This window comes from Myzus persicae, unplaced genomic scaffold (assembly GCF_001856785.1).
Source record: "Myzus persicae strain clone G006 unplaced genomic scaffold, MPER_G0061.0, whole genome shotgun sequence".
Taxonomy (NCBI): domain Eukaryota; kingdom Metazoa; phylum Arthropoda; class Insecta; order Hemiptera; family Aphididae; genus Myzus; species Myzus persicae.
In genome coordinates this window covers 119,062-133,532 of record NW_019100891.1, presented here as the reverse complement: position 1 = coordinate 133,532, position 14,471 = coordinate 119,062, and the positions used below count along the sequence as shown (strand labels likewise).

General features: G+C 28.5%; 1 protein-coding gene across 2 annotated transcripts in view; it reads left to right on the top strand.

Annotated features, from left to right (window-relative positions):
- LOC111026605 (cyclic nucleotide-gated cation channel alpha-3) overlaps positions 1 to 14,471 on the top strand; it is a 112,305-nt gene that overhangs the window by 85,531 nt on the left and 12,303 nt on the right. For both annotated transcript variants that reach the window (XM_022304707.1, XM_022304708.1), the window contains 2 exons: positions 10,096 to 10,280; positions 13,548 to 14,094. In XM_022304707.1, the coding sequence (XP_022160399.1) occupies positions 10,096 to 10,280; positions 13,548 to 14,094 (732 nt within the window). The remainder of the gene's footprint in view (positions 1 to 10,095; positions 10,281 to 13,547; positions 14,095 to 14,471) is intronic.

Below are 14,471 nucleotides of genomic sequence, written 5' to 3'. Positions count from 1 at the left end.
TTCTATCCTTATTTATATTCTATTTGAATAACAATCGTTTATTGAAACCTATATGCAACATATAATATAAATAATAATCTACTTGAGAATTTTCGTAATTTTTCTACTTTAAAAATATTTTTGTGAAAAATATAACCATCAAATAAGTGGTATAATATATATGTATTTTTATATTTTTAAACTTCTATTGTAACAATATATCAGGAGTCTTATGTTAAATTTTCATGCTTTTGATCCAACCAATAAAATTGTATTGACATTTATAGAAAAAAAAAATTTAAAAAAATGAAATTAAAAATGCCCGTCAACAACTAAAACGAGTCAAAATATTTTGAAAATGTATTATGTTTATGAATTAATGAAATAAACATATGGTGTAAATTTCAAGTGTCCACAGTAATTTGTTTTTGAATTATAACAAAATAAGAAAATCGCTACAAGAGAAATCGAGTGAATATCCAATGTTCTAAAAATTTCAACATCAAACGCTCTTAAAAATTTAATTCGACTTTCCAGTAGAAATTTTTTTTTGTTCGAAGTTAGACAAGCTTATGGGATCTTGTATTAAATTTTTAAATCTTAAAAAAAAATTTGTATGAATTTCTAACTAAGCATAATTTTTGTGATTTTTACAAATTTTCTCAAAATTCTATGTTTAAACAAAGAAGCATTTAAATTCTCATAAAATATTATTGTGGATTTACAATCAACTTTTTTGTTAATTTACATTAACAACAAGAAACCTTGTATTACATTTACAAGTTTTTTGATTGAGAGAAAAATGTTTTATCGACATAAGTTTTAAAAAATAACAGACAATAATCGAAAATTGCATATGCATATAAATAGTTCAACACAAGTACTTAATATTTTCTTTTTACTAAAAGAATATAAATATCCTGTTACGAACAAATATAGATACACTAATATTAATTAAATAGATATTAAATATCTGGTTACTAAATTCCAAAATTTTGAATTTATCATTCAAACAAGTTATCTAAAAATATGTAACAAAAATAAAATCTAACTTTTTTTCTTCTATCTGGTATCTACCTATTTATCTATAATTCAACTTGGTAAATAATAAAACAAATACACAAGTTTTGCGAAAAATAGTTTTGTATTAAAGTAGATGCAACTACATACCCTTACATTCACTTGATTCTTAATAAAATACAAAAAATCAATTACAAATGATTTTGAAATCAATTAATTTTGATGAATTTTTATCTATACTATAATTTTACATTGACCGAATTTAATATGATATTTTGAGAGCTTATCGCAGAAGACATAAATGTATGAACTACACTTGATTAATTTATTTAAATTAGAGTATTTTTAAAATCGTTGTGATTTATTATCATTTAGTGTACAATGGTTAATGTTTAAAAAAAAGCTATTCTTTTAGTGTCTAAAATATTTAGACTCTGATTTTTTTTTTTTGTCTGTCATTACATTTTTGGAGAATAATAAATGAGTAAATCTTCTTATTTGAGGGTAGTTTAAGTTTAAAAAATTCAACGAGTTGAGGTCAACAGAAGAAATTCTTAGTACATTTTTTAATTTTTTAATTTTATCTGAAATTATAAAGAAATTTTTATTCATCACAACTATAACTTATGAAGAAGACGAATTTCATTAAATAGTCTTGTAAATAATAAATCTCGACCTAGTTTAAAATAAAATCACAGTTCTAAAAGTAATGTTGGTAAATTTTGCCATAATACCCACCAACTTATACCAAATTAAAATTACGTTTTAAAATTCGCAAAATAATATCTGATACAAAAACATTTTTAATTTAAATACTATTTTACACTTTTTAGATACCTATAAGTTAAATTGTATTTCAGAACCATCGTTTTATACAATTTACCAATGAGTTCTTCGAAAATGTTGGTATACAACAACTCATGTTTGACAGACGTCTAGCGTATCAAATCCACTATGCGAATATTATTTGGAAGTGTTTTTCACATCGGTGCTAACAACAATAACTCGTTGTAAAGATAAATCCTTTAATGCTGTGGAAACTTCATCGAGCATCACGCTACATCAAGTATGTGTACTGTGTGTGAAACTGTAAAAACGGAAATAATGTAATGTGATTTTACACAGTGATCAAAAAAACACACGTCATAGTATGAGTTCCTATATTCGTGACGATTTGAATAACATAATTTTGAGTAAACTGGATAAATAAAATAATGTATTTACAACTTACTAGGTATTCAGCTACCTAGTATAATATTAGGTAGGTGCCTTATATTATAACTTAAAAAATAGTAAAAGTCACCATAAGTATTGTACATTTGAACCTTACAGTCAATTCGAAGCTCATAAGTATATTCATTTAAATATATCAACATTTTTTTTTCATGGCATCCACTGCATAGTTATTAACTAGTTTTTACTATGGAAGAGGCTACGGTTGGTTCGGAACACGTGTGTGTGTGTGGCAAGAATCCGTCACTAAGAACCCGGGTGGTCACCCATCTGGGAACTAATGACACTGGTCAGTGCTGGCACTCGGAAGACAATTGTGACTGAAGCAAACACCGCTCTAAACCTAGCCACAATATATAATAATATATACATACATCATACATACGTGTAAAGTATTGTCGACAATATTTTAATATATATTTTTTAGTTATAAATATTAACATAATATAATTCAACAATAACATTTATTTGTCGATTATGAATGATAGTGTGTCAAGTTTTGAGCGTAAACTGTTCACTTTTACTTAACTTTAGGTTCCAACTATTTCTGTTGATAGTTACATTGAAATTATAATATTAGAACATACGAACACTATTTGATGTCTATCTGATGAGCAAATTACGTACAAAGTAGGTATAATAATATGCATAGATAATGCATAAATTATATATTAACATTATGTTTATGATATTACCGAAAAAATAAATATTGTGATAAACCTTGAATTCAATTGTCAACCTTTTTGATCGTTATCAACACGAATAGGAAAAAAACTACAATTTTAAATGCCTATAAATAGATCAATAAAAGTTAAATATTTTAATTAAAATGCTAATAATATATTTGGTGTGAAAATTCCGAGTATCTACGATTACTAGATCCTACGATTACCCATTCATTTTTAAATTAAAAAAACAAAATTGATTTTGTCGGAAACTATTGTTGCATAAATATTCACATTTTTGCATAGATTTTCTTTTTTTGATTTTGTTGGATTATTTTCAAAAGTACAAGGCATTTTTATATTTGCCACCCAAAAGAACCAACTAAATCGAATTACGTGCTACCAGAGATCACTCTCTAAGTATGGTAACAAATTGAAAGGACTTTACTGATCCAAAAGATGGCGAATAATGACAAATAAATAATGACACATTTTTAAGAAAATTATTATTCATAAATCGTTATAGGTATCTAACATAAATAAATAAATTATTATGAAATTGTTGCAGTAACTTCACTGACATACTTTTTCTGAAAAATTCTAGCATTGAGTATTATTATGTTCTAACTGAGCATACCTAAAAAGTAAACTGCTAACGTCCACCATTTAAAATAGTAGTAAAATTGGGAAAATGTGGCTATGTTTAATACAAAAAATACCTGATGTATAGAATAGTCTCTTTTCCATCAGTTTGTATCAGGATAGCGGTGCACTATTAATTATTATTTGTAATTTTTTGACAACCATAAATCATTGGGTTCAACAAATGATTCTGAGTGGATCCCTGCTGCTTGTAATAATACTCTTAGGATGTATTAATACAATTTAAAGTTCTATAAATAAATATAATTTATATGTGAACATTTCCAACATTTTTAAACATGGGTCATGATAGAAAATACTGTAAATAATAGGACATAACCACATAGATTATACGATATTGCCAATAATTAATAGCTAATAAGCATACCTACCTAAATAAAATAGCCAATAATATTGATGAATATAGTAATTAATAGGCTATTTAGGGATTGTTCTTAAATTCACTAATAATTAGATGCTTAACAACAAACTTTGTCAAATGAAAAGTACATACAAATTATTATTTTTTGTATGAAAATGCGTTGACAACGTGGTGATTGGCGGTGATCTACATAATTTGTGTTATATCTAAATAAATCTATAGTCTAACCGATGTACACGTTTTCTTCAAGGTGATTCGATACCGACCATTTTAAAGGAGTTCATTATAGGAAATTTTCTATATGCATGCAGATCGTGTATAGGTGAACACTATAGTAAGTGATGATTACCTAGTGTGTGTGACTTGTGTGTAAGATAAATAGCTGAGAGGGCCTGCACGAACTCGCACATGACAATTCGAACTACAGAATTATCAGTTAGGTATTTTGTTTTGTTTTTTTTTTTAGTCAAAAATATCAATCTTTTGCCAATCGTATCCACTAAATCCACTAATCTATGTGCTATCCAGTATAATTTCTGAAACATATTTGAACTTGACATGAAATTCACCTGAAAACAATCTTCTAACATTTTTAAAAACTATTTTTTCACTTATGAAACTTATTTTTCAAAATGTTGATAATATCGTAGGTAGTGAAAAAATTAGTTAACAAATGTAAAGAAATCGTTTATAACAATCATAAGAAAATTTTATGGCAAATTCGAATATGTCTTCAGAAATTATATTGAATAAAACATCCAACTACTAGGATAGTAGTTATGACCATAACAGTTGGCGAAAGATAGGTCTATTTAAGTATAAAACACAGACGGGATCGAATCCCCTTAATAGAATTGGACATACTGTTTATTGTTTTGAACCGCCTCTAACATTGTTTGTCATCAGACGTTGGGTTAAAAATTGTCTCCGTGAACATTATCTATAGGTAGGTATCTCCTATAAAATGAATGCACAACATATCAAACTATTATAAACAGCCAATATGCGTAATATAACGGTTGAACAAAATATGACCCTTTTTTTAATAATACAAATTGTTGACGACGAATTCTCTGCACGACTTGTCTATAGCTATAAGAATAGCAGGCGAAGACTGCCAGTAATATATATATAAGAGGGTAGGAAGATTTTTATCAAGTGGAAATCACCTAGTCTGTACCTACAATATGATTGTGGTAGTACGACGACGAAGATGATGATAATGATGATGATGATGATGAGGACAATAAATTGACGACACAAGCTGTACCAATATGAAATCATAATATCTAACATCAGTAAGTTGTATTTGGAGTTTGGACGATTGTGTTGAGTTGTTCTTATTAGATACCTACTACTATTATTGAACGAAAACCCAAAAACTAGGCTCCCTCCACCACCCTCCCAACGCACGAATCGTGGATCACATTCTTACGCCCCACATGCCTCCATGGCCGGTAGCAGATGCCAGATACTGTATACCACTGCCAACCTATCGTCCACCGCTGGATTTCAATTTATTTTGCTCACCGTTTGTATTATTTTTCGTTCACGATATCGAAAACTTTGTCACTATGCACAGAAAAAGAACAATAATTGAATATGTTGTGAATACGAAATACATACACAAAGTATGAACACTGAACAGTAAAATAAATATCCATTTAGTTGAAACGGGTAAAAATATTTTTGAAATAACCAAACGTGATGATATTTCAATGTCATTAAATGCGATCAAGTTTAAAACACAAAAATCAATTCACAGATGACGATGATTTACACTAAAATAGTGAAGAAATGATCATATTAAAGAATATTCAAACACGTTTTTAGTCATTTAATTAATATGTGTTATTTTCAATAAATATCAAATCGATCTTACGGATTAATATAAAATATAATCTGCCTCTAGCCGAATTTTACAAAAATATTACAACCAAAGTGATAATAATACAATAAGTGTTCATCACTTTGTAAAATCAGAAATTTAAGGAAGAAACTCAATAACTAAATAGCTTACAGATTTTAAATAACAACTTTTAAAAATAAAATTTTTTTCAATTAATTAATTATTAAAACCCTTCTTTGTTTTACCACTTTCATATGTATAACATAAGTGTATCTATTTATATAATCTAATATATAAATGTGAAAATGGAAATTTTGTTCAAGCGTGTTTCCTGAAACTACTCATTCGATTATTTTGATTTTTTTTTAATGAAAGACGCGAAGCAAGTTTAAGGCTTAATTTCAATTCCATAAGTAACTAAAAGGTAACTCATAAATTTATTTTTTTTCAGCCCACAAAAAAATAATATTCTTTTTGTTTAATTTAAATGGTAGCCAATGGTAATGTATTACATTACAAAGCTACTGTTATAATCTAGGAATATATATAAAATGTGTAAATGAAAATTTTATCACTCATGTTTTCTGAAACCGCTCATTTGATAGCCATGAGGTTTTTTTTGAATAATTGAGTACTTTGCAGAGCAAGTTTAAAGCACAGTCTTATGGACCCACCTTCTGTCAGAGGAATGATGAGGGATAAAAGGAATAAACTGGTGGCACTATCTGTACAATAAAATAAAATCAGTACAAAATAGAAAATAATTTGTAAAACGTTGTCTCTGAAGATACGGGGTAACATTGCTATAGTTATTGTATTAACTTAAGTAGCTATAATTAAGTAATTATGTGATGGTTATTATTAAAGTGGTATCTTTCTTTACGTGCAACGAAATGCACGGTATCACCTAGTAATATATTATATTATTTTTTTTTTTATGTATTTTGACTGTTTACTTATTCGTTTATCTATTATTATAATTATTTAAATACTTTTACACTTTTACCTATATTACCTTATAAATAAGCCGAATTTATTGTCATAATGAGCAAAACAAAAAACGACTGTGATCAAACAATGTTTACATTGAATTTTGAAATAGTTAAGACTTTATAAAACTTGCTTACATTTCTTGACCACTCTAATGATATTCTCAAAACAACAAAATTATTCATAAAATAAAAATTTATTTTAAATTTACAATTTGTTTTATAGATTGTATGATACTTTGACATTACACTTACTAATTATTCCATCTACCCAAAATTTTTTTTCCTAAAATTAAAATACAATCTAAAACGAATTGATCTTTTTATCTACTCAAAAATCTTAAACATTTATTTTATCAACTTTTTAAAATAGTATTTACATCATTAAGTGTTAAGTAACGCAAATACATATGAAATCAAATGCTCATTTATGATATTTGTTGTTATATATAATCTTAAGTGATACTTGACTAAATGAGCGTGTCTTTGGTAATACTCATTAAAATGTATTATTATTGCTATATACTTGAACACATTTAAAGCGTGTTATCTTATTCAGTACATCGTCTTGGCAACGGTTTCTCATTTTGTTAACCGTAACGGATTTTCTCTTTATATGTAAGGATTTTGTTGGCAGAGGGTTGCGATAGGGACTTTGATATCTCTTGCATTTTCTGCATAATTCTTTTGGCAGTTTGTAAATGTCCTAGAGGCTAAAACGCAAAGATATACTCGGGCCGACTATCAATCTCAGTAATTCCAACCTGCCGCAGAAAATATAGCTAAGAAGGCTTCTTTCTATATTTTCCCTTAATGCAAATTAATAAATGACTGCAGTGACTTACATTTTTTGATAAAGCGTTCATTGTCTCTATAGTTATATTATTCCAATTCAAATGAACATTTATGTCTCAAATTAAACCCACAACATTTTAAAAATAATGAAAATAAGTTAATAACAGTACTAATAGTGAATCTATTGGTAATTGTTTCTGTATGTATGAGAAAATTTTGAAAACATTTAAGTATTTAATCTAATTTAAATCTTTTTTTTAAGTACCAGTAGTTTAAATTGACAAGCTTGAATCTATGCGTAACTTTAAATGACTATTTTAAAACATTAACATATTACTAAAAAAATAAATTACCAACAAAATACCAATATAATCTTTAACTCTCTTAATAACTTCAATAATCAGTAAGAATTAAAATTTCTCTACATTGGTAATAATTTAAATATTTAAAATAAATAAAATAATTTAATGAGAATATCAAATAATGTATTTATTATACTGTATTTTAATTACAATGATATTATATGAATGTTTTGATTTTACAACATTGTATGGTTTTTTTTTGTGTCCAATGTCACATATTGGAGCGATAAATTTCCAGCAATCTTCAATATTCAGTGTGATTATTGGTAGAAAATCAGACCTATATAATTCGAAAAAAATCGTAACTGTTATATTAATTATTGGGAAAAGCGACAACAACAAAAGAGAGGGTAAGTGGTGGACGCTCACTATGCAGTAGGTTACAAGTGGGTCACTATGATGGATGGTGTTAAATTTGAATTTAACGATACAATATTATTAATCAACCTAGGATATTTTATATTATATTTATATGCATATTACTAATACGATGGATGATAAGTTGAATTAATATTATTTGCATATTATTATATTTGTATATAAATATACAATAATATACTTTAGAAGTTTGAAGTACCCACGAATAATATTTTTAAATTACAACTCAAAACTAAAATTGTTCTTCTTCTTTGAAATACGTAATTTCGACTTTATATGATTATAAAAAAAAATCTTGCCAGTGTATTTTTAATATTTTAACAATGTGTGGGGAGTCTTGTATTAATTGTTTAAACTTTATGACCCCATGAATGTAATTTTATTGATTTAATTTCAATGTCGGTAAACACCTTTTTGTCAAAATTCGAACTTTAGAAGCTCAAAAAAAATTACGGTAGATATACTCTTAATTGTTTTATTTCCACTAACAACAACTTAAAAAAAAACCTTTTATCGACATTTATTATAAAAATAAAAATAAAAAATTTCTTATACCTATAAATAGCTTTACATGAGACAAAATATTTTGAAAATTCTATAAAATCTATACATACCACAAACACTATGATGTGCCATGTACGCAACTTTGTTACAACAAAGTATAATGATAATCTGGAATATGAACGTATAAAATAGAAGTTAATTTACTATCATGTTTTGGCAAATATACCTAAGTCAAACTTATATTAAAAAAATACGAATAATAATCTTATTATAATCAAACATAAAATATCCTCAAAAATACATGTATGTCCACCCGTTACCATCATTCAGTATCGTTTGTTCGTATATAATGATTTTTCTTAGAATTCAAATTACTTACATTACAGTGACATAATACACTCAAAACTTTCTATACAACTGCCAATCGATGCGTGTTTCCGGTACTTTATAGTTAAAATAATATAGTCTATTGCAATAATAATTAATAACTAATAATTACGAAGCAAATGTGCTGACAATTTTTCTGTCGATTATTGATTGAATTTCGTATTTTATAAATGACAACACATTCTTCAGAATATAATAATTTTTTCTGTATTTATAATAAACTCTGTATTTATGAAGCCTTGGGTTTGAAAAAGACATATTATGCATTTTTCATTTTTGTTTTGGATCAATTTCCTCTTTTATATTATTTGTTATACGATTCTCTTTCCACCGCCCTTACTACGAAAAAATCACATTACAAACTAGGATGAAGGAGAAAAAGAACATAGGATCAAAGTTAAAAAAAAGCACGATAAATAGCAAAAAGCGCAAATAATAACGTTTGGCCGGAAGGGTCCAAAACGTTACGGTCATGAACCATATCCGTTTGTTTTTCCAGACCGTCAAAACGACTGGCAATAAATATGAATACTTTCCATCTTTCTTCAGAATAAATACAATTTTTTCAATAAATTTCTTTTTTTTCATACAAAGTTGATAAAAAATTTCTAAAAATGTGTACAAAATAATAATTTACGATTAAAAACCTAAATATAGGTAAGTATGGTGTTTGCAACACTGTCTTAAAAGTGAAATGTGTAAAATTAGTTATTAAGTACCTACATATACAGATTGATAGAGATTTAACTCAGGTATTTTTTGATTAATAGTTATTTGAATATATGATAATTGGTAATTCTTTAGTTTATATTTAAATAATAATATTATGAGACTTGCTATTATACCACATCCAACTCTGTGGTTGATATTTTTTTATGCCATTTCTAAAAATTGGTTTTCACTTTTTCAGGAACTATCACCAGCACAGGGCGAATTGGCGAACGACTTAGCATATCTGGCACGAGATTAGATACTGGGAGTCCAGTAAGATTCGGTACTAAATCCAGCGTCGAATCACTTAGGCTTTCTGCTGGCCGACAAAGCTTACTCGACTTGGTAGGATGTAGATTCGGCGTAAGTCGAAAACCACCTCAGGTCAGTTTGATTAATTTGTACAGTTTTTTTTTTTATTATTAATAAAAAGTCTATAGCCAACTACTCAAAATATTTATGTAGGTACCTACAATATAAGAAATGCATACTAGGTATTTAAAACCATTTTTCTTTGCGTTTTGAATAGTAATTTAATATTTGAAAGTTGTGCAAATATCTAAATAAAAAATAAATCATTATAATTCCTAAATTAAGATTATTTTTATAACTACCAGAAACAATTTTTTCATCAAAAATCGATCGTCGAAAAATAAATAAATAAATAAAACATTATATTTTTAATCTTTAGATTATCTTTCATATTTTTATGTCAGAAAATTATTATATATTATTTTATCTACCATTCAATGTCTATAAAATATAAATTGTTTATTAAATCAATGCAAAACTATTAACTGTATGCTTGTTTAACTGTGAACATTAATTGAATTGTCATTACGAGTAGAATTTTATCGTATTCGATTTATTTACATGTTGAGTTCTAAAATAATTTATAAATACATAAATAATGAATGTAATTATTTAAATAACGTTTTTAAAAATTGGATTTTCATTTAATTTAACCGATAAATAAATGATAAATTTGGTAACGAGTTGAATAGTTTGCGGTGAAATTTCCAATCTGCAGGTATGTCTGTATAAATGTATTATTGAATAAAATTGTAAAACAAAATATAAAAAGTATTAATTAAAAAAAACAAACAATTTGATGATAATACAATTTCGATGTTTGAAAAGTGTGAATACATTTGATCTTATTTTAAATTTTTCTAAAAATTGTACAATATTTGTTCATTAATAAACGGCTGATGTTTATTTAGTACCAACTTAGAAACAATATTATTTTATTCGCAGCCGAGTCGTATTTGACCGGAGACTAAAGTGTTGGCGATTAAATCGAATGTAATCCAGAAATCTACATTTTATGGAGGAAAAAGAGAACAATAGATGTGTTTTATAAGTTACTAGACCACGTTTTCCACCACAACTGAACACGATGCTGTATGTACGTGCCCGGATAACTTCTAGAATGAGTTGTGTAGGGAGTTGAAATGAATTCTTCCTGTGAACTCACTCTCTGGATACCATTAACCGCTGCTATTCTTGTTGACCACTCAAATAAAAACATAGATGCGTTATTATTTATTTGTTCAATACAATTATTTCGGTCTCGGGATATTTGTATTGGGAAAGATAAATTACTTAACAAAAATATCAGATGAGAATCATCTCTGACGTGAATTCTGCGTATATACCACCAACCTACTAAAAGAGTTTATTTTCTACAGATTAATAGATTATAATAGTATTATATTGTATACAAACATATTTTACTCTCGATTTTATGCTTCTAACTAAATCATATCCAACTGAATAATTTAAATAGGATAACTAAATTATTGACGTTTTACGTGCTATTATTATCCTTCGATTAATAATTATAACTGAGTAATTATTATTAATGCGAAATTAATGGGTTTACGTAACTAAGTATCAGTAGGTATCGTTAAATTATTTTTGAATGAGATTTGTATGTATCGAAAGTTCAAACATGGTGAATAAGCTGATTACGTTTCTATGTATCATAATAATATTGTATTTAACCATTATACCATCAGGGTTAATTTACACATACCCCATTTCAAATATTGAGTCCACTAATTATAACTGTTTAATAATGAAAGGTTATTGCGGGATATTTAAACCACTGTATTGGAATTTAATTATGTATACGCATATGTATATGTAATACTTTAGGTTATTACATAAAAAGGTTTTCTGTAAAGTAAAATCCGAATACCAAAAAATGATAAACGCTTTAGCATATATTTGAGTTAATTCAGATACAATGCTATCCTTCCGTTTTCTTCAAATGGAACTATAAAGTGTATAAATACAGTTTTAGTCATTAAATATAGGGTTAAAAAAACAATTTAATGAATTATTACAACAAGAAAAAAATTACCTTCTCTATGCTATTTTCTTTGTATCAGTAAAAATTAGTAGAAACTAGAAATACTGACATTCGGACAGACGCACTTTGAGAAGTGATCATGTCTTATCAAACTTTTGTACTCTTTAAAAGGATTAAATTAGTTTATCTTTGATAACTTTGTTCAGGTAACATAATTCTTCGAAGGGGTAGGATCTAGTTTCAGATAAAATAGTCACTTTCAGCTAGGAAACATGACAAAAGAAATCTAAATAGGTCAACATTACGAAGTGGACGTAATGCGAAAGAGTGGACGTAATGCGAAAGTAGTGGACGTAATGCGAAAGAGTGGACGTAATGCGAAAGCAGTCCCCACTCCGGTTCTCGATACCACGAAAAAAAAAAAAAAAAAAAGGTCAACATTACGAAGATTGATAAAAACATATTAATACTATATTAGATCGCGTTGTTCTGAAAATATAAAACAGATAGTCTAGAAGGGTTCTAACTATTAAATAATTCACAAGCAGAAAGTCCAAAGCCCCATGTCTTATATCTAAGTAACACAAAACACGTAGACCAATAATTAAAATTATAAATTATTATATTTATACATTTATTCATAAACTATAATTGTTAAATGATACCTAGTGTATATTACTAAATAATGTTATAATACATGTAACTAAATTATTTGTTACCAGGTAATGAATAAATAAAAATCAAATACTACGAGTTGTAAATTATTTTATTATAGATCGGACACAAAAATGCTTTATTTTTCTATACTTACACTTAATGTAGGTACCTATTGTAAAATGTGTAAATGTATGAATGTGGTGTGACCAATATTATTTAAAAAACAATATCATCACAAGCACAACAATATTAACAATATTTAGTAGAAAAAAAAAACATTTTAAAAATTTCAATTTGTCCATATTGAGGGTCTCGGATGAAACGAGAAAATGTGTTTTATTCAGAAAATTATGATATGTCGTCGAAATCGGTGACAGTCGTGCAAAATGCAAATGCATGCTTATTATTATGTCTTAATATTCAGTGTAAACAACATTTTTGAAATAGTTCACATAACGTTAACCCTCGTGGTACTGTGAGAAATAATTCGGAAATTTGAATTACACAAATTCTAAACATTGTCGTGAAAATTCATGCTAATTATTTGCATGGGTGATTTTTTGACATCAAAAGTTGTGTCTAAATGATAGGACGCCCATTTGTCCCTTTTAACAACACAATTATAGATAAGATAATATCCACTCTGTTTTAATTATTGACTCTTTGTTTGTACGCAGACCTGTTTCTCCCACTCCCGAGACTCGTTGACGCCGGTTTACACAAACCAGACTAGCAGTTGTCTACCGGGTGGCATAGCCAGCTCGGATTCGGACATAGCGGCCAAGGCGGGTGGCAAATCGTCCTCCGGGCAGCACCGTCCGAGCCGGGTCAACTTTGATGGCACCGGCGCTGGGGTGGGCGACGGTGGTGGCGGAGGCGGCGATGGGGGTAACACCGGAAGCGGAAGTGCTTCCGGTGCGGCAACGGCGGCGGCGTCAAGTGGCGGTGGTGGAGCCGACGGAACTGGTGGAGGCAGCACCACGACTGGAAGGGCGTCGTACAACAACGCCCGCGGTTCCATCTGCTTCGACGGCGGCCGGCAGAAGAACGGCGGTCCCCGGCAGTACAGAGACCGGACGTCCGACCGAGTCAAGGGCATACGGTGGTCGTTTGTGTTTGACCCCGCCGGACAACTCTGCTACTACTGGAACATGGTCGTGTCCATGGCGTTCCTCTACAATTTCTGGGTGATCATATATCGGTTCGCGTTCAGTGAAATCAACCGTAAGTAGCAATTGTCTATGGTTAGGTAAGATGAGGTTAGTTTGTCTATTGATGAATGAGAAATGCCTATAGGTAATGTTTTCAAGGTTAAAGCTATCTATTACCCAATTCAAAAAAAGTCTTTAAAATATTGAACAAATTTAGCCAAAGAAAAAAATATTTACATAAAACTATATTGGAGATGGGGACCCAATGAAATCATGTTCGCAAAGTTGATCGAATCCACTTTTGGATGCGGATGAAACTTATGCGATACGTAGATTGGTAACGGCTGTATAATATTTACCTGTTGCATTACACCTGAATATATTTTATTAAAACACCTTTGTCGCTTGTTCTTGATACAAAATCCATTTTATAAAAAATGTTCAGTAGAC